Here is a 19,880-nt window from a genome sequence, read left to right as displayed (position 1 = left end):
TGGAATATCTCGATTCGTTGCTCTCGGGTTACATTCTCGTAAAGTAACAATAAAACGCCAGCTTTAACCCCCCGTCCTCCGCATCCCCGGATCCTCCCCCAGTCTGGGGCCCATGCATAACATAAACACTAGTGTGGATCTCCATTAAATCACCCCAGGTTGTAGTGCGCCTCCTGGTGGCTCACGGAAGAGTGCCGTCGCGTTGTGCTGTCCTCGGGGTAGTCGTGCTCGATACTCGGGTCGCCGACGTGCTGCCTCAGGGCCGAGGGGGGGGCCTGGGCCGCGTCACATGGGTCTCGAGGGGCCTGGTGGATTTCTTCTCGGCGAGTGTCAGTTCTTTTGTGGCATGTTAGTTCTGTCTTTGACAAAAGCACTCATCTTTCTTACTCTGGCTTTGCTTGGGTGGAAGGGACACCAGGCACATTCTCAACAAGCGACTGGATCTTGTCTCCTGTCCGAACACCTTCAGTTTGGTGCGTTTGTTCAACCCCCCTCGACTCGAGATTCTCAGTACGGGTGTTGCTTGGAACAGACTCTCGTTGTTCGGTCTGCTGGCTGGTTCCAAAGTGTACTCCGTGAGACTCCTCGCCTGTGGGCTGGAGCGTCTCCTTGAGCTTGTCCATGAGATCAGAAGCCATTGTAAGTTATTGATTTGTGATGATTGATGCTAATTGACAAGCAGAGTTGTGTAGATGTCTTGAAGGGTCTGGAGAGCTCATTCCTCAGCTCCATTGCATCCCTTTTATAAGCTCCTCCGAATTCAATCCACGGCCACTTCCATCATCCTTCTCTAATCGATCTCGCTCAGCCACGTCAATCCCCTCGAAAAACCAGGAATAGCTCGTCACCCAAGCATCCTCATTCGACGACCAGAGCCCCCAGATGCCGTCATCCTCTCCAAGCCAGAAGCTTCTGACAATGACGTCGATCAAGAGGCGTCATGATTGCTTGGCGTCGGCGGCGCAGGGGGCGGCAAGCTCGATAAGCATAATTCCAAACCTAATTTGCTGTTACCGATCTCTTGGGCGAACCATTCGTCTGTTCCTGTTTTTTGTGTGCAAGGGCCCTTGTTTACCGTCAGGAACCACAATGATATAATGCCAGGTCGAATCGGAGATCTACCGTGACATTGGCTAGCCTGGACGGTAAATAATCCCGGCTAAAGTCGACGTCGTCGGTGGGCCGATATGTTTAAATACCCGGATCTCGACGAGACTATGGGTCTTAGAGGCTCCAACAAGGTCTTGGGGTCAGTCCGTTGCATTACGTGGTTTCCTATCAAGAGCAGCCGTGGATGTTCTCGGGGCTTTGCTCGGGGACGGTGAAGAAAAGATACCAAACCGAAGTGATAGCGATTTCCGTCGAGGTACAGCTGATCCCGGAATAGCCTCTCTTGGCATTGACGCCACCACCTCTACCAAGGCAGCTCAGCCTCTTGACATCACTCATAGCTTAACATTTGCGGCTCTGTCAAAAAGAGAGGATATCACTCACCTATTACCTCAGAAAATACGACATTCCCCATGGGTAAAAACTAATCCGGGATGCAGCATCCTCGATGGGATCTTGGATTGCCCTCTCAACATGGGCTTTTGTAACTCAACATCGCGGTCAAGTCCCTTTCGGAAACGCATCAGGCTATAAATTCGGGGCACTATCTATTATAGTCTGGCTGTATCAATAACATCTAGTCAAAACGCCCTCCCTCAACATTTGCCCTTCACACTTCAATCTCGGTTGCGTGCCTAAAGGAGCGAAACCAGCCCATCCTCAAAATTCCACACCCTAATGGAATCGCCATTAAAGAACTCTGCGCTCTGCCGCAACACTATTCCTTGAATCCGCACTCTTGCGCTCCTCATCACTGTCCGTAGCGATCTCAGTCGAAGACCCCCTGGTAGAAGCAGCCTCGATCACCGGTAACCCCTCCTCTTCCATGACCGGTCTACTAAACCGATTGAACAAAAGAAAAGAGTCTCGTCCGAGTGGTGTCCCATTCACCGGTGTTGCGGACAGACGAGAGCACCTCCTAATCTCGACCGCATCATCGTGAATGGGCTTGACTCCGCAAAAGGTGTAAATGGCATCGAGAGCAGGGATAGACAGTCCGTGAACGACAATGGAGAAAAATACGAGCCAGTAGACGACAGGGCCAATTGCCAGCACGAGGTCGGTCTCTTCTGTGTTCCCCTCGCCAAATTCAGGCAGGACTTCTCGAGCGTATTCGATGTAGAAGACAGCGCCAGCTCCGATCGGTCCAAAATAGCCCATGAATAACGCTTCCTTGTAGTTCTTACAAACTTTTGGCATTAGCTTGTACGCCACGAGCATGGCTGGGATCCGACGTAGAAAGAGCACCATAAAGCCAAGGCAGAAGAGCCGGCCATAGGTGAGCCCCGTGCCACTAGGGTCTTGGAAGGCAGGCCAGGGTAACACCGTGCCGATATAGAAGAAGCCTCCAAAGTTGAGAAGCATCTGTATACTTGTGTTGACTTCGTCGTAACGCCGTTGAGATTCGGTGAGATAATGCCCGTCCCAGTTGAGGGCGCAGCCTGCCACGAAACAGGCTAACGAGTCATCTGTGCCAATGGCTCCGCATGTTCCGACGATGAACAGGCCTATGGCGGTAGGTAGGAGGAGAAAAGATTCGTTGTCGATCCATTTGCTGTGCTTTGTTAGCAGGGCTCTGGATAAATGACACAAGATGACTTGCCGTTTCAAACAGAAGCCAATACTCTTCCGAGAGAGATATCCAACCACGGCTCCATATACCACAGATAGAATCATCATGTATAGCCAGGTTTCGAGAAGCCAATCTTTGAGGGCCACTCCGATGCCCATATCCGATTCCTTTGTCCGAGAGAGCAACACCTCCGTGTGGTTAGCCCGTTCTTCTACTCTTCCCCCTCCTGTGCAGCGCATGATGTACACTGCTAGCATCAAGAACGGGAACCCGAACCCATCGTTCGCTCCGGCCTCTGCCGAGATGATCTCTCTCAGGGGGCGCGCCACAAACTTGTCCGCAAATGGACCCTTGGCAATGGCCTGCGAAAGAACCGGATCGGTACACGCAACGCAGGATGCAATAACCAATGCTGATAGGACCGTAACTTTAGGCACAGTTGCTATAACACAGAGTGTCGTGCAGATCCACATCATGGTCATTATCGGTAGCAGACAGAGTGCCATCTCCCGCCAGCGGGTGAGGCAGTATCGAGCGGGGAGTTGATAGCCTGCCATGACAAGTTGGAGACCGATCATGACTCTAGTAACGCCCTATGGCGGTCAGTTCGCTGTAGCCTTCCAGACACCAGAGTGGAAAACTTGCCAGTGTGATGCTCCGCGTTTGACCCTCATGACCGGCACCCCATTTATCGGCTTCGATGAACTTGGCAGCCACAGGCCCTAGTATGATCCCGACTATCACTGCTGGGACTGATATGAGTTGAACGTTAACGCGCTATTTCCTACTTCTAGTTAGAATAAATAGACTCACGGGCAATGCCCAGATACCATGACTGTCTGATCTTGACCGATATGATGCCATACAGAATGACGAAGGCGCCTCGGAGTAAGCGTCAGCTTCAGGATCACGATAATCTAGAGTAGTAACTCACCCAGCGCCGCAAGCACAATGTTGAGTTCACTGACATCGAGAGTCGGCATGTCGACGATGACCTTTGAGAAGCTCCAAGGACTAGTGCCAAGCCAAGAGAAGCTGAGGCAAAGACCTTCAGGATCTAGGCCCAATTCTAGAAGATAGACGTGCAGGAGATTAAGCAGCCCAGCATTCGTCACCCAATGACGGGAGCATTTCTCCCTCTCCCTTGATCTACATCCTTATAAGAAAAGATCCCCTTCCCTAACAAGCTTTTTGCCCGTGAGACAGAATCTCATAGATAAGAGCGTGCCGACAGCCGACCAGAAGGATACAGGGAGATCAAACTGAGGGATGCGAGGTTCAGTGTAATCATTCGCCCCCTGTTTCACCGCGGAGAGGCCGATGAAGCATTGCTGATGCTGGCGTTGTACAGAGGCGGCACGAGGATTCCAGACGGGTCGGCCCTGTTTCACTGCTATCGCGGCAGATGGAAGAGGAAAACGAGTAATACATGAAGAATAGTAGCAATGACGATGATTAGGCATGCGTTAACATCGACCTGTAATAGGCCAGTCGATTTTATACACTATCCTTTGGCGCATTGCGTAATTCACAGTCAAGACGAAAGGCCCGACGATCGCAATTGGTCTTGAAATAGCAATGTCTCACTCTCAACAGAAACACATAGTACGTAGCAGTCCAAAGATAAAGCAATCATATTTGTCAATCTCAAAGCCCTTTGAGTTGCCGCCTCCCATGTGTGATCCGCCTGCGTTGCCGCGGTAGGGCTTCATCACGACACCGTCTGTAGCCGCACACGAACAGATCTCATACAACCAACTTTAACCTCGACAATTCAAGTCACAACACGATGGAATCAACACATGTATATGATTTTACTTTATTCAAGGGAATATTTTGGGCTACTTGGGTAGGTACTCGGCAGGAACTGGAACTTCCATGATCCTCATTACAAGTCCTCCTCAATCCTTTCCTCCTCTTCCACACTCTCTCGGCCAGCCCATGTCCTCGGAGGGACCTTTTGTGGCATTTTTTGGGTCTTTCTGGTAGAGAGCATGTGTTTTGCTCTCCTCCTCCACCTTTTGGAACCCTTCCACTGTCTCTCCGTTTTGTCCAATTTGGCACCTCATTCTTTCTGAGCTGCTTTCCTTGTGGTTCTTGTGCTTTCCTTTTTATTTCCAGCCCAAGGGGGTCATGCATTCATATTGACCCCCAGAATTCCATTCGAGACTTTCTCATCTCGGTTGTTCGTTCACGCCTTCTTCTCCTCGTCGCGCTTCTTGGCCATGGGAGGGGGAACCTGCACCTTCTCAAGGCCGTGGCGAACGCTAGCCTCACTCGAGTCAGGAGTGAGGTACTCGCCAAAGGTTCGCTGCTCGAGGTCCATGTCCTTCCAGTCGATGCCATCTCGGCTGCGGGCAACGTGGCGGTAGTAGACGCGCTTACCAAACTTCCAGAGCTCAATACCACCAAAGAAGAGACCGGCGGCGATGAAGACGATGCCCCACTCCCAGGTGATACCCTTGTGCTTGAAGACAGTGTCGCTGATGACGGGGATGTACTGGAGAGGGAAGAGGGTGACGAATCCGAGCATGATAGCCCAGAAGAGGAACTGGTTGCGCCACACATCGTGCATCCACTGAGTGAAGTACTTCTTGGAGCCAGGCTGCATGCGGAAGAAGGATCGTCGCTTGTCAATCATCTCCCAGGCGAGGAACAGAGAGAACCAGGTCAGGCAGGCAAAGGTGGTGGCACGGGCCTTGAAGACGGTCTTGCAGCTCTCACTGTACTTGTCGTTGCAGTCAATACCGAGCTCACCGTCACCAAAGGCGTACAGGCGGAGCACGAAAGCGCTAAGGCACAGGCCGGCGATCCAGACACCATAGACGATCATGTCAACGATGAACTCGAGAGTGAAGACACCAGTCTTGAGGGGCTGAGGAGGTCGGCGGAGGATACCAGCGACGGCACGCTCGAAACCGAGACCCATGTCGGGAAGACCAGAGGTAGCCATGATGATCCACATGATCTGGACGGGGGCGATGGGAAAGACGGAGAGGCCGGTGCGGTCCTTGAAGACGAGACCGACGAGAAGGACGAGAGCCTGGGCGACGTTGGTGGCGAGCACGTGGAGGATGAACTTCTGGATGTTGTCAAAGATACGGCGACCCTCCTCGATGGCGGCGACGATGGAGGCAAAGTTGTCATCACTGAGAACGATATCCGAGGCATCCTTGGCGACATCAGAACCGGCTTGGCCCATGGCAATACCAACATCGGCACGGCGGAGCGAGGGAGAATCGTTGACACCATCACCAGTCTGTTGCAGTCAGTACATCGTGTTATCAGGTATACAAGGAACCGGTACATACCATAGCGCAGAACTTGTCGCGGCGGTGCAGGGCCTCAATCATTCGGACCTTAGTTTGAGGAGCACATCGGGCAATAACAAGAGGGAGGAAAGGCAGCTGGTCAACCTCATCATCGGTAAGACCATCGAACTGGGTAGCAGTCATAACCATAGTGGCAGCAGTCTCAACAGCAACGAGATCCATGCGGGTGGGCAGGATGCCGACCTCGATGGCGATTGCCTTGGCAGTCTCGGGGTGGTCACCAGTAAGCATGTGGACCGAGATACCGGCCTCGTGGCATTCTCGCACAGCGGGTGCAGACTCGGGACGGGGAGGGTCGTAGAGACCGACGAGACCACGGAAGACAAGGTCGCACTCAACGGAAGGACGGTCAATTTCGTCACCCTTCTTCATCGGGACGTTGTAGGGCTTGGAAGCGAGAGCCAGGACACGGAGACCCATACCGGCGAAAGCCTCCATGTTGCGGAGGATCTGTTCGGTGAACTCCTCAGTGATGGGGACCTGCTCCTCGTTGTCCTCAGGGCAGTAGGTAGTGCAGGCACCAATGACACGCTCGACGGCACCCTTGGTGAAGGCATAGAGCTGCTCGGTGCGATTATCCTTCATGATCACAGACATGCGCTTGACATCGGAATCGAAAGGCAGCTCGGCAATCTCGCTGAACTGGTTGGCGGCATCGTGGCTGGTGAGTCGGAGACGGTTCCAGTCGAAGCGGGAGGCAAACACCTGGATGGCAATCTCGGTAGGATCACCACGAGCGTGCCACTCACCGTTCTTCTCGTTGACAGTGGCAAGGTTGGCAAGGGAAGCGACCTCGAGGAAGGCAGTAAGAGCAGACTTGCTCTGGCCAAGGAGCTCGTTGATGGAAGCAACAACACCGCAGGCCTCGCCACCCTGCTTGAGGGGAAGCTCATGGGGCTGGCTTCGAGACCATCGGATATCGCCAGTGGTGGGGTTGAAAGGCTCGGTGGTGTTCTCAACGAGGTAGGTTCCCTTACCAGGAGTCCAGGCTCCACGAGCAACCATCTTACCCTGGGTAAGAGTTCCGGTCTTGTCGGAGCAAATATCGGTAACGGCACCAAGAGCCTCGAGGGACTTGAGGTTTCGGACAATGACGTTTCGCTCAACCATGCGCTTAGTACCGGCGGCCATGGTGATGGTCAAGACAACGACCAGACTGGCGGGAATCATGGACAGACCAGTGGCGACGGCATAGATGATGACCTGTTGGGAAGCATCGAAATCGTTGGCAGCAAGGACAATGATGGCGCAGATGATGGCAGTGCCGAACAGGAGAAGTGCCAGTCGAGACAGCTTCTTCTGGAGAGGAGTTCCGACGTTAACACCGAGGAAACGACCAATGGCATCAGTAAGAGTAAGAGTGTAAGCCTCGAGGTATCGGTGGGGCTTGGCAGAGCCATCAGCCTTTCGCTTGACGGGACGGACACGGCTGTCCTTCTTTCGGAGAGCAGCAGCAATGGCACCAATCTCAGTGCAGGTACCAGTAGCGAAAACGATACCCTTGGCGCGGCCCTTGGTGACGGTCGAAGAGCTGTAGGCGACGTTGATACGGTCACCGGGACCAGTGTTGTCTTCGAAAACCTCATCTTCGTTCTTTCGGACAGGGAGGGACTCGCCAGTCAACATGGCCTCATCGGTCTCAAAGTTGATGGCCTCGATCAGTCTGTGGGGATTCAGTCAGCGCCATGCCAAGAAGCATCTGCAGGTATACACAACTTACCGGACGTCAGCAGGGATCGTGTCGCCGACCTTGATTTCCACAAGATCACCGGGAACGACCTGCACAGAGGGGATAACCTTGGAGTCGCCATCTCGGACGACACTGGCGGTAGGAGACGACATGGATCGGAGCGAGTCCATGGTCTTCTCGGCAGAATACTCCTGGAAAAAACCAACTGTGACGTTGAGACCAATGATGAAGGCGACGACGCCGCCCTCAATCCAAGACTTGATACCGAAAGAAACGGCCATAGCCAGGATCAGCACCTTGGCAAACGTCAGTCAAGATTTCACGGCATCCGTCGGGTAAACAGGGGTGAGGAGGTTGGGGTAACTATCGACACGAGGCCGAATGCCAAACTAGGCAGTTCGCAAGCTGAAGGTCAGGTGGCAACAAGCATCGAGATATGCTTAACAGGACTTTGGAGAAGTGTGGGGGTTATCCAATAATGGTTGAAAGAAACTCACCATTGTCATGGCGTTGGCAACCTGGGCAATGATGATCTTGAGGGGTTGCACACCCTCAGCATCTCCGAGATCATTGTTACCAAAGGTCTCGAATCGTTGCTTGGCCTCGGCTTCAGTCAAGCCGCTGAGTGTGTCTGTCTTCAGCTCCTGGACAACCTGGTCGAAGGAGAGGGCATGAGCAGGCCGGGTCATGGGCTGGTTGCTCTGGCCAGAGACATGCTCAGTCTCGGACGCCTGGTCCTTTTTAGCCATGGTGTAAGTCGGGGCTGGTAAGAGGCTCCAGCGTGGTGGTTTCTCGGAGGTAGGTTTGGTTCGGTCGAGGGAGGAGGTTGTTATTATATCTCTTGTTGAAGAGACTTGAAGGGGTGTTTGTGCTGGGTGACCCTCAAGCCTATGTCTGGGGATTCCTGGGAGGAGGATTCAGGAAGCCTTTCGTCTGGCGTCGAAGGGGTCGAGCAAGCAAAAGAACCTTGGGGAGGGAGATATCCGAGGAACAGAACAGCATCATGGGGTGGGGATGAGGCAGTCTTATAGACAGAGCATCGAGGAGACTGGGGCATCTTCGACGAGGACGGACATCCATCTCCCACCCCGTCTTGCCATCTCTCTGACTCTAGTTCCCAGGTCGCTATCGTCTTGGACAGCCACTCGTCCAAGGAAAGGTGGGTTCCATCATCCTTCTCCAGCGAGCCCCCACAATGCCAAGATTGATCCAATTTTTCCTTCTCTACTGCTGCTTCTCTTCGAAAAGGCGGGGTTTGCGCTGGAGCGAGCGCCTTGGCGATAAGACGGAACCTTGGTTGTTGTTGTTCAACACCCGGCCCTTCCACCTCCGGGCTTGTCCGATGGGCGGCGCCGGTGGATTGCCCCGGGCCCCAGTCCTGCACCCTGGAGCCTGTGACGCTGATTGGCGTTGGGCCGTGCCGTTCTGGACGGTGTTGGGGTTTTTGGACCGTCCTCGACGGTCGGGCACCTCGCCGTCCGCACGTCATCCCACCGGTGGAAAGCACCTGTGACGCGGCGTGGCGGGCTCGGCATCAATTGGCCTCTGTGAGTGGACGGCGGAGGCCTTGGCCGGGTCTTGGTATTTCTTGGGCGACCGGGGTGAAGGCCTCACGAGAGCCTGCGTTTGCTTTTGGGCCACCGAGTCCGAGGCCGAGCCCTGAGAGACGCCCATGCGCGCCCACGAGCGTATCATCAGCCCTCCCCGGCGCCTTGCTTGACGCCTTGCTTGACGCCCTCACGAGGCTTCTGAGAGGCTACTCAGCACTTCCCATATCGTCACCGGTGGTGGGCCCCTTGCTACTGCATTGGCACCCCATCGTGAACCGACGTTAGACGGGAGAAGAGAATCTCTCGATGTTAGTGATGTGAGATAGTGCTGCAACGACACCCCCCTCCCTTCCCTTCCTCTCTCAGCACCACACACACCACAGATTTTTTCTTGTGCATTCTGGTGTTCTGACCTCTGGGGCGAGGGATTGGTATTGGCATTTCTGGGCATACGGTGCTCCGACAGGAAGGTGTCGAATCATTGGACACTTGGTCGTCATGACCGACTCTCTTGTTGCTTCGTCCTTCTTGCCATGGTCGCCGCCGTCGCACCACCTTGTCCTGCAGGAAGGACTTGCCTGCTCTCTCGCCTTTTAGGCGTCAATCAAGTAATTTCTGAAGCAACCCATGATGAGCCAATCTCCAAGAGGTTCTGGACCCAATATCTGCGACCAAGTCGTTAGGGCCAATTTCTCATTGTGATGTTGCAACGGGACCGGGAACAGAGCCGCTTCTTCGTCAAGGAGGGTCTCCCTCACCCCTCCCGATGTCGACCGGCCGGATAGGACGGAGCACCGAGTCGCAGGACGGCACGGAGCATCCACTTTGTCACTGAGACCGTCGTCGGCTGTCACTGGTCATCACAGGGGCGCCCGAGTTGGTCGGGCGTCAGGTCTCGTCTCGTGACCTCTGCCGTGGAGATCTCGGGATCCCGATGAGATCTCGAGGGTGGTTGGATGGCACATCGGTTCGCTCGTTTCCTGTGCCTCGTTCGCGCTGCAACGCACGACAGCGGCTTCCCATGCCATCGAGTACCTTGCCTTGCTGCGATCCTGTGCAATCCTTGCCAAGTATGAGGTGCAGGCACTGCCACACTGGACGAGACCTGAGGCTGTTAGCAAGCAAGTCTTATCTTTGCCCAGAGTCCTAGGACGCCTTAGCTAGGCAAAGTACCTCGTCGTTAGCGGCTGCAAGTGTGCAGGGGTGTGTTTCCGGTGAAAGAATATCGATATGCTACTGCACTAACTGCCAAGCCGCCGAGATCCAGAAGTTTGCAGCATTCTCCCACACAGTCTCGCCAAGCCTCGTGGTGTTCTGTCAGGACACTATCTCTCACGTGACCTTCGGGGACTCTTTCTAGAAGACGGCCCCTCATGCGAGATACTTGATACGTAAGCAGACCTCCACCAAGATTCCCCTGGATCTCATCCAACGTGACAATAAGCTTAAAATCGCCGACATCTTGTCGTGGGTGGCCCACCCTTGGTCACAATGGTACCCATCTCGCGCAGAGCTATCAACGCCGTCGCCCTTGGCCGCGTCCGAGGCTTGCTATTCAGGTCTCCAAGGCCCGTCGGGGCGTCTCAGGCGGCGATCACGCAAAGGCAAGGTTTCCTCATTACGGTTGCATTGCAATGGGATGCGTCTGGTCTGTCTTGTCTTGTCCGCGATCTGCGACTCGTGCGCATCCGCTAGCTTCCCACCGAGACGCGACGTTGTCTCGCCTGTTGGATCCAGAAGCAGAAACTGCAAACGTGCAACTGGAGACGAGGTGACGATCCCTGCCGCCCATTGAGAAAAGAGACGCCAGACGCTGACGCTGACGCCTAAACGGTCGAAAAAATGAGACGCGCTGTATGCCTATGCCGCTGCGCTGCCGCATGCAGGACGGAGGATTTGGTCTCCACTCACGACGGCACTTTCACCTCTCACTCACACACGAGGCGCTTACTGGTGCTTGCTTGTACATGATTAGCACGCCTATACCGTCCTCTCACAGGCTGTCGGATGGTCCTCTACTGCGCAATACATGCTTGGTACATAACGAGGCTCTCACAGGTCAGCGTTGGGTCACTCGTTGCCCGCAATTGGCCAGCTCGCCCGCTCCGCTCTCCGGGATGCGGCCTTCGGGGCGGACACAGCGGGCTCCTCCCCACGGAGGTCCCACGGCACAGAGGACGCAGAGTCCAGTCGAGGCTCTCCGTGGCGGAGATAGGACTCTTGCTGCGGGGGATAGCCCGGGTATGTCGGCGTCACGATAACACAATCACTTACCTACTCACGGCTGCCGTTGTGTACGGACACGGCGGAATGCAGCGGGTGGGGTGTGTGGCAGCAATGGCACTCACCACGATGGGGCATCGGCACACCCTGACTCCATTCGGAGGGGGGACAAAGAAGAAAATCTGCGCTGCAGGTCCCAAGGTGAGGTTTCAACTTGCTCAGCATCCCAGTCCAATCTATTCGGTGGCTTGCGATTGCCGTCGTTGCCGGGTGATGGTATCAAAGGCCGTTCCCATCCAGCACCGAGGCGTTCGAAAGGATCCTCTCGGGCAGCCACGGACGGCAGTTCGGCACCGACCACGAAGCTTCGAATGGTTTCCGCGCGGGAACGGCGGCCAACGTGAGGAAACTGGGGGAAGCTGGGGAAACCGGGGGCGGAGGGGCAGACGGAGGTCCTTGAGCTTGAATCGCGCAAACCCCTGGACTGAATACGGGCTGGCACCGGCGCGGGAGTTGGAATCGGATCGGGGAGGTGAGAGCGCCGCCGTTCTGATACCACTCGGGGCTCGGAGATGAGACGGCAAGGAGTATCTGCCCACCAATCTATTCCTGGACCCAGACCAGACCTCTTGGGCAATCTTAGACCAGCCACCGTTGTGACAGTTGCGGCTCTAGTTGTCAATTGTCGCATATTTGTCAACACAGCTAGGCAGCTGGCTAGATGCGAGCCATTCAGAGCAATCCGGGGGGCATATCTTGGGACAGGATCATGAGATTGACTCACATCCAACCGCAGCTCAGGTTCGGGCCTCAAAATATGCCGCCGACGATGTTCGGGTGGCATTGAAAGGTAACGACCAAGATGGAAGTTGACCGAATGCCGACATCTCTCTCTCGCTTCGAGTTTATTCGCACCAGCCTCGCCAGCTTTGCTGCTTGGCTTCCTTGAGACTCCTCGCGGACGGACGCCACAGCTCAGATTTCCCCAAGCTTTCGCCCCTTCTGCATTGAGCAGAATCCTGGGGTGAATCATCCTGTCCAGCATCAGGCCCTCATCTTTCGATGCAGCCAAGCCCTCAGGCTACGTGGTCTAGGCCTCGACAGCTGGAGAACCTCAGTCTTCAGCCGCACAGATGCATCTACCTCGATGGATGAATGAAATCATTGCGGGGTTGCAGATGCCGTTAGATAACGGCGACTGCACGGAAACTCGGCGTCTCTGCCATTGTGTCGGGTCTTCTCGGTTGGTCTCGATCAAGTCGTGTGTAGCATCTCATTTCCCTCGACAGTGCCACGGCAGGCAGACGGCGTGCATGCTTTTTGCGCGTATGAGTGTATCTGGAACGTAAGGCAGAATCCTCGATAAACTGCTGCTGCAAGGCAATCCTATCTGGTCGAGATACCTTGGATCAAGGCCCAACCAGGCCTCTCGAGGGTCCAGCCTCCCCCACGATCGTCCACCGAGACCATTTTGAGAAGCCAAGCACTTGCAAGGCCTTGGGGGTCTTCGACAAGCTTTTCAACACGTGTCATGATATGTCGGATTCAACCACCATCACCACCCATGGCCCTTGGGTGACAATCTCTGTCGAGAGGGACTCGATCAACGCAAGACGCCCACAACTCGACGCGGCGGAAATGTCCACCCCCGTCGGAGGCTGCGTCGAGAGCGGAACGCCCAGCGGCCCCACGTTCTCTCCGCCAAGCGGCGTGGGTGGGCTCGCGAAGACAGTGCTGCAGGGATGAAGGATAGGACCCCAGCAGCGGAGGGGCGGCGGAGCCACTCGCAACACTTCGTAACAAGGCCGAGAACGAGGCGGGGCACGTGCCCTCCGCTGACACCCTCGGAGCGGAGATGTCAGAGGCAGAGGAGAAGAGACCAGGATCTGTTGGGGAGGGGTCTGGGGGAGAGAAACTTGTTGGCTGTGGTCAGGGAAGAGGAAGAGACAGTCGAGGACGACAAAGAGAAGCAATCCCGGGAAAGGCGATGTCACCACGCAGGTGCACCCGCAGACCGGCAGTTCACATTATTTGCCTCGTTCCCGCCAAGAGCACATGGGCTTGTCTTGTCGGGGATGAAGAAGCATTTGACAAGGCCTTGGCTTGAGCTTGATGGAGGAACAGAGACATTGACAGCGGTGGTGGCACAATGACCGGCATGCTGGGGACAGACAGAGAACCGGTCAGTCGGCGCTCGCCGGGGACGGGCCATCAGCACTGATTCTATCACCGAGTGCAGACGAAAAGGGACGTTGCCAAGGACGCCTTTTTTGGTGGCCAGGCCAATTGGCACGTTTGTCATTGAGGCCGACGTTCTCTCCAGCAGCGCAGCATTTCCCGATAGTCGAGGCCGCAGCACTACCGTCTTTGACACTGGGTAGACGTGTCGACGCTTAGTTAGCCAATGTCCGTCCGAGTCTGAATCATGATAACCTCGGATCGTGAGAATGCCCAGAAAGTTGGCTGGGCCGGATGGAAGGGAAGGAGGCGAAAAAAAAACGCAGGGGGGAAGCCAAGCATCGAAGGCAGCAGCAGTAGCAGCAAAGCCAAGAGGAAGACAAGACACTCGAGGCACGCCCAGGAAACGCTCGTTCCCCCTCAAAAGGCTTGACGATGTTGTGCAGGCGAATGGCAAAAGCGCCCAGCTTGTGCCAAGAGAAAACAAGAAGGAGGGGAGATGGGAGGCAGATGCCCAGCCTTTTGTCGAAATGGCCCCCCCGCGCAGGAATCCTTGCCTGTCCAGAATGGTCAAGTTGCAGGACGAAGGCTGGTGAGTGGTCAATTGAGTTTCGGTCCAGGTCCGTCAAAAGCTGCTTGTTTCTTTTGGCGCTGTTCGTTAATAATGCCTCTTCCCACTGGATGAGACAGATTGTATAGCCGACGGGCTTGGTATTAAGCTAACATTAGCCTCAACTGTTTCTTCTCGCCAATAGTCATGCTTCGATAACTATACTGCGCAGATAACACGCACGAGACCATATCAAGAAACAGCCTCTTCTTTTTTGCCACTTTCACAACCCCTGCGCTGGCTTCCACGCGAAGAAAGGGCCCCTCCCCCTCGTTTTGGACGACGACCGAGCAGTGTAGTCTTGGCATTGACGAGCGGGGAAACGAGATGAACTGCATTCAATCGCATCAATTCGTTTTTCCTTTTCCTTTTCTCCTCTCTCTCTCTCCAACCGAGGGAGTTCGCATCACCGGGGGTCGTCCGGGGGCATGGAGTTTACGCGGAACAAGGGGGGGTCTTACATAACAGCGGACATGTAAGCCCGTGTTGGGCTGGGGTAAGGATGATACACATTGTGACAAGGGTGGTTACGTTGAAGAAGCAAAGTCACGAGGACAGCTGAAGGTGTTGATATTAACAATTGAAACTGCGTAGATATCCACAAAAAATAAGGTCGACATCTTGGCAATCCTCGCCCAGGAGATCGAGACTCCAGCATTGCAACCCATAGACGGGCGTCTGCTGACATGCTCAGGTGGGAAGATCCTACACAACGACAATATGTGCGAGGTTGAATACGGAAGCTGGTTGTTTCATTTAATAGGTGAGATAACATCATCGCACATGAATTCATTACAGTACAAGAAAAAATGCCCAATATTCGCCTCCTCAAGAACCCCCAACCCACTGCAACCCACAACCAACAAGACCCCATGTCGACTGGTGCCTCGAGGCCCTTGCGGCCAAGAGTGACCGTCTTTCACATCCTTTCCCTTGCAAGATTACACTTTCCACACTCGTTAAATCTTTCACCACATCTCATCCAACAACAAACGACTCGCTCAAATCTTGGCCATATGGTGACAGCAGCACCTCCAATCTCCCCCAGGACCTTGCCTAAACACACTCGAGCACCACCCCTCAGTAGCGACCATCTCGCCTCCCTTGAGCTTCCAAGCGGTGACGCGATAGGTGAGCGCCGAGGCCATCATGTCGATCTCGACAAACTCTGGCTCCCCGTGGATCTTGTACGCGGTCCAGGGCTCGTAGTCTTCCTCGATGTACTCGTCGAGCGTGGGCTCCGTCTTTGGCGAGTAGACCCTCCTGTCGGGCTCTGCGAGCACCGCATCCTTTGTGATGTACTTGCGCATCGTCTCTGGCTTGTCAGAGGTCAGGGCGCGCCAGAGGAGGGCTGAGGCTTCGAGGGTGCCCTCCTTGTTGCGGGCGAGGATTGTTCCCTTTTTCGGTTCACCCATTGTGAGGTTTGTTTTGTGATTTGATGGTAAGTTGAAAGACGAGTTTACTTGGGGTATCGTGGTGATGCTATTGCAAGATGCTCTAAACAACTTCGAAATCGTAAAGCAGGGGAAACGACGGCAAGAAATCTTATCTCCCCCAAAGCCTGACGTATGTCTTGATATCATTGTCTTCCAACCCTTTCCCACAGACGTTGCTTGCTCCCAAAAACCTGGCAATTGACCTGTCTCCAATCCCTGTTTTTGCCTGACGTCAGCGCTGCGCAACGTCAACCAAGACGTATTGTCACAAGGAAATCGCCCAATGGACAGTAATTGCAAGGCAACAGGATTCTTGTTCCAGGTCAATCATGACCTGATTATCCAAAATATTCTTTTCGTCTGCCAATTCTCCCCTCATCGGGGGACATTCCTATCATTGATCTCAACGAATCCCGGCCCACAAGTTGATCTTGTTCGCACACCACCACGTTTTCATTATCCCATCCTCATTCACCAACACAACCATTTTAGATTCGTAGATTCCCCATACCTCTAGATCTTGCTACACCGATAACGGAAGGTCCGTGAAACTGTTGGCTCCTTGACCCATCGACGGTGCCCATGACGATGAGAAATGCCAAGATGACTATCGAGTTCTAGGGTAAATGCTAAATTCTTCGATACGACCGTGAGGGGTTATGGAGTTAAACCTGAAGAGGAAAGTCGGAGGTGACGTCAACCTCCGCCTCTCAAACTCCCCGAGCCCATGGAGACCAAACCCCATCTTCATCATGGGACCCTTGAAGCAGGGTCCAGCAAGTCGATGGGTCCTTGAAAATACACGTAACAGTTACTTCACAAGATAAATACGGTGAAAACGGAGTTCTTGATCCTTTTTTGATTCAATTCATCATGTCGTTAGGTCATCATATTAGGTCATCAGGCTTAGATACATGAATCCCTTCAATCTCTTCCGCCAAACAAAAAAGTATACCTAGGTATTGTCAGATAGGCTGCGTTTAGCCAAGCAGTGTGCAATTATATCCCACTGATACAGAAAATGAAAAACCAGATAGTCAAGGGATTGTCGTTTCTCCCAGACATTCTTCCTGAGCGCCAATAGAGGGTTTCAAGGAAACGGTTGCGTCGTGCTGTCGTCTAGTTGTAAAAAAGGCAGAAATAAACAATTCAAAAAGGATTGAACTCGTCAAGTAGACGATATCAGTGGAATCTCTCCTTGATATACACCATGGCCGCGAATCCTGCGCAGCACTTGGTGCTCATCTCGTGCTTGCACCACGGGCACCGCACCGTCATGGAAACGCTGCCCGCGAAGCCGAGCTGGTCCGTCGACGAGAGCACAGCGTCCGGGTTGGACATGGCCTCGTAGAGCTTGCTCGGCATATCGTGGTAGTACTTGCACTCGCAGCACTCGACAAACATCTTGGCCACGGGTTCGCCTGGCTGCTGGTGCTCCAGGTTGGTCCTGTGACGGAGCGTCTTGATCGATGCCTCGGGGTCCGAGAGGGTCGGCCTATGACCTCGCAGCGGACTGCCCACGCGATCGAAACGCGGGGATTGAGGGTTAACGGGGGATCGGATTCGAGCCTTGCTCCTGTCCTTGTGCTTCAGAGGGGGGTGCAGCTGCGTCGGGGATGAAGCAAAGCTGGTCTCGGCTGAAGAGTTGAGGCCCGACCCCTTGCGTGGGAAGGTTGGGCTTCGGAGATTGGCATTCGAGAATGCTTCCATCACCCTGTTTGCGGCCTCCTGGATAGGGTCGGCTTCTGCCTCTGAACTGCTGAGATCAGAAGGCTCGAAGCGGTCGGTGGGGAGGAGTTGCGGCGAGTTGGTGTATGACCAGTATGGGCTGACCTGTTCGTACCCGTGGTTTGCTGGTGGTGGTAGCACGGGCTTGATAGTCGCCAGACTGGGGGAATGGCCCATCTCAGACTGAGGAGGAGTGGTGTGTGGTGTGCTGAGGGGGGATACAGATTGAATGGCGTCCGAGTAGGACGAATCTGAAGAGCTCGTCGTGGGTCGACAAGTTGGAGAAGACATTGCCGGAGAAAGATGCTTGTTCGCATGTCGAGTGCTGTGAGTAGTATCCAGAGGAACGCCGCCACTGATGTTCAGCCCCCTATACGGCTGGCTATTCGACATGATGGGTGTTGACGAGTCGGCTGGAGGTTCAGGCGAGACGTTCGCCGTCGAAGGACGGGAGACGGATCCATGCGACGAGTGGCCACGGCTGAAAGCACTCTTGGCGGCCTCTCTAAGGGTCCATTTCGTGCTCACAGCCGGCGAAGACTCCGCAGTGATGGGCTTGGGGCGCTCGCCGGCTGAAGTGTGCTCATACCGGATGCTAGGCGGGTTGTGCTTGGATGACTTGGACGACCTGCTCGACTCCATAGACTTCTTATCCTTGGGCGAGCCAAAGCTGCTCTTGGAGCTCGAGGGGTCATCTTGTGGCGAGTGCGATTGGAGTCGTGTCAGGAAGATCAGAGAATTCCTCTTGGAGCTCTTTCGCGGAGGCTCAGGTGCAGTTGACGTGGAAGCGGCGGATGCCCGTCGAGGATGGGGAATTGCCAGGGGCACAATCGGAGGCTTTGAGACGGTCGTCTTTTCCTCCGGAGCTGGTTTCTCGGGGACCTTGGGGGTCTTGATCCTTAGGGGTGGGATCTCCTTCATCTTCTGGCTCTGGCTGCTCTCGGCGCTCACTGGCCTAGCCTGACTGCTTTCACTCTGAGTACGAGCCTTGAGATCCTCATGGCTCTTTACTGACTTCTGGTCAGACACGGTGTGTGAGCCATTCTTGATGTGAACGCATCCCCTCCTTGTAAGGCCCTGAGCCTTGTTGTATAAGACTTCGCTGTCCGGCGTGTGCACCTGGTTCTGCTCCTCTTCATCTTCAGTATCATCAGCCACAGCACACTCGGATGCAGCAGAGTTTCGCTTAGCGCGCGCACTCCATAGGTAAATGTTGACGGAGCCTCTTCGCTGAGGCGACTTGGCGGGCTTCATCGAGTGACCTCTCGCGGCGGCCGTGTTGATCGAGATGGGCGGGTACGCCCTGCGCTGGGCGTCTGCCTCTTTGGTCTGCTGGGGGTTGGTCTTGAGAGGTGTGAATGAGCCGTGGCCAAGGAACGATTTTCGCAGAGCGGGATGCACCTTGCTGTTGCCCTTTGCCTGGTCCTCGAGGACCTTTTGATGAAAGTCCTCCTTCTTCTTCTCCAGCTTGACGCCTCCGAGGAAGCCGGTGGAGCTGGTCTCGTCGAATGAAGCTCGTCGGATCTCGAATGAGTTGCGGAAGAGGGATGTGAGCGAGTTGGAGCGGCGATGGCTCCGGGGCTCTTCAGGCTCGTCGTTGTTCCTCCCGATGGAGAAGCCCAACAAGCTGGAGGATCGAGATCGCCGCTTCTGAGTCGCGGGCCGGGTCGGTTCGGTCATGCTTCGACTTTGAGCCGCAAAGACGGCGGGAGAGGGCGGAGGAGCGTGCTTGGTCAGCTTTCTACCACGAGGCTTGGGAGCATTCTTCCAGGCCTCCTCAAGGGCCTCGTTCATGGCCTGCTCCTTTTCTTGTTCCTTTTTCTTATCATCTTCCTTCTTCTTCTTCTCACTCTCCTTCTTTTTCTCTTCCTTCTTCTCCTTCTTTCGTCGGTCATAGGCCTCCCATGTGGGGGACTGACAGACGGAGCGCTGCTCCTCAACGTCTGGGGGGAACATGAAAGCCACCGTCTTTTGTGTGTGCTTGTCTGCTGTGAGGTCGGTTGTGGAGGCTTCCCTCGACACGGAGCGAGAGGCACCTTGTCCGACTGGTTTTCGCTGTATCACATTGGGTGATTCAGCTCGCGCGGGAGCTGTGTGGGAGGAGAAGAGTGGCGGAGGCACGGCATTGTAGTTTCGGACTGGAGGAGGGACTTTCTTGTCCTTTGGCACCAATTCAAAGCGGCGAGGAGCGAAACCGGGGCTTGGAGGAACAGAGCTATCTGTAACGGTGGGAGATGGAGGCACGGAGCCTTGGTGGGTTCGTTGGAACTGCAATTGCGGTCAGTCTTACATGATGCTTCCACGGTGGTTCTGGGACCTACATTGAGCTTCTTCTCCAGGTCCAGCATGCGCTGTAAGCTGTTGGAGCGCCCTCGCGCCTGAGGTTGGATAATCTCTTGCATGATGAAGGTGTTGTAAGTCTAGGCGAGTCGACCCGAAGCTGGCGACAC

General features: G+C 54.7%; 5 protein-coding genes across 5 annotated transcripts; all 5 read right to left on the bottom strand.

Annotated features, from left to right (window-relative positions):
* Window positions 1–149: 149 nt before the first annotated feature.
* On the bottom strand, window positions 150–638 carry LRP88_09167 (uncharacterized protein; the record flags this gene model as incomplete). The annotated part of the gene is made up of 2 exons (XM_083245657.1): window positions 150–336; window positions 388–638. The coding sequence occupies 2 exons, from the start codon at window positions 636–638 to the stop codon at window positions 150–152; spliced, it is 438 nt and encodes a 145-aa protein (XP_083100151.1).
* Window positions 639–1,800: 1,162 nt separating this feature from the next.
* On the bottom strand, window positions 1,801–3,666 carry LRP88_09166 (uncharacterized protein; the record flags this gene model as incomplete). The annotated part of the gene is made up of 4 exons (XM_083245656.1): window positions 1,801–2,665; window positions 2,960–3,125; window positions 3,497–3,565; window positions 3,618–3,666. The coding sequence occupies 4 exons, from the start codon at window positions 3,664–3,666 to the stop codon at window positions 1,801–1,803; spliced, it is 1,149 nt and encodes a 382-aa protein (XP_083100150.1).
* A 1,208-nt stretch (window positions 3,667–4,874) lies between these two features.
* Window positions 4,875–8,454, bottom strand: LRP88_09165 (cation-translocating P-type ATPase; the record flags this gene model as incomplete). Its single annotated transcript, XM_083245655.1, has 4 exons — window positions 4,875–5,942; window positions 5,995–7,678; window positions 7,736–8,001; window positions 8,203–8,454. 4 exons carry the CDS (start codon window positions 8,452–8,454, stop codon window positions 4,875–4,877), a joined length of 3,270 nt encoding a protein of 1,089 aa, XP_083100149.1.
* Window positions 8,455–15,267: 6,813 nt separating this feature from the next.
* Window positions 15,268–15,681, bottom strand: LRP88_09164 (nuclear transport factor 2 family protein; the record flags this gene model as incomplete). Its single annotated transcript, XM_083245654.1, has 1 exon — window positions 15,268–15,681. The coding sequence occupies one exon, from the start codon at window positions 15,679–15,681 to the stop codon at window positions 15,268–15,270; it is 414 nt and encodes a 137-aa protein (XP_083100148.1).
* Window positions 15,682–16,884: 1,203 nt separating this feature from the next.
* LRP88_09163 (uncharacterized protein) lies at window positions 16,885–19,832 on the bottom strand (the record flags this gene model as incomplete). The annotated part of the gene is made up of 2 exons (XM_083245653.1): window positions 16,885–19,698; window positions 19,752–19,832. The coding sequence occupies 2 exons, from the start codon at window positions 19,830–19,832 to the stop codon at window positions 16,885–16,887; spliced, it is 2,895 nt and encodes a 964-aa protein (XP_083100147.1).
* Window positions 19,833–19,880: the final 48 nt, after the last annotated feature.

Source organism: Fusarium phalaenopsidis, assembly GCF_050370095.1.
Source record: "Fusarium phalaenopsidis strain FUZ10S chromosome Unknown contig_32302, whole genome shotgun sequence".
Classification (NCBI taxonomy): Eukaryota; Fungi; Ascomycota; class Sordariomycetes; order Hypocreales; family Nectriaceae; genus Fusarium; species Fusarium phalaenopsidis.
Note: the sequence above shows the minus strand (reverse complement) of the source record. Positions and strands in the feature narration are given on the sequence as shown.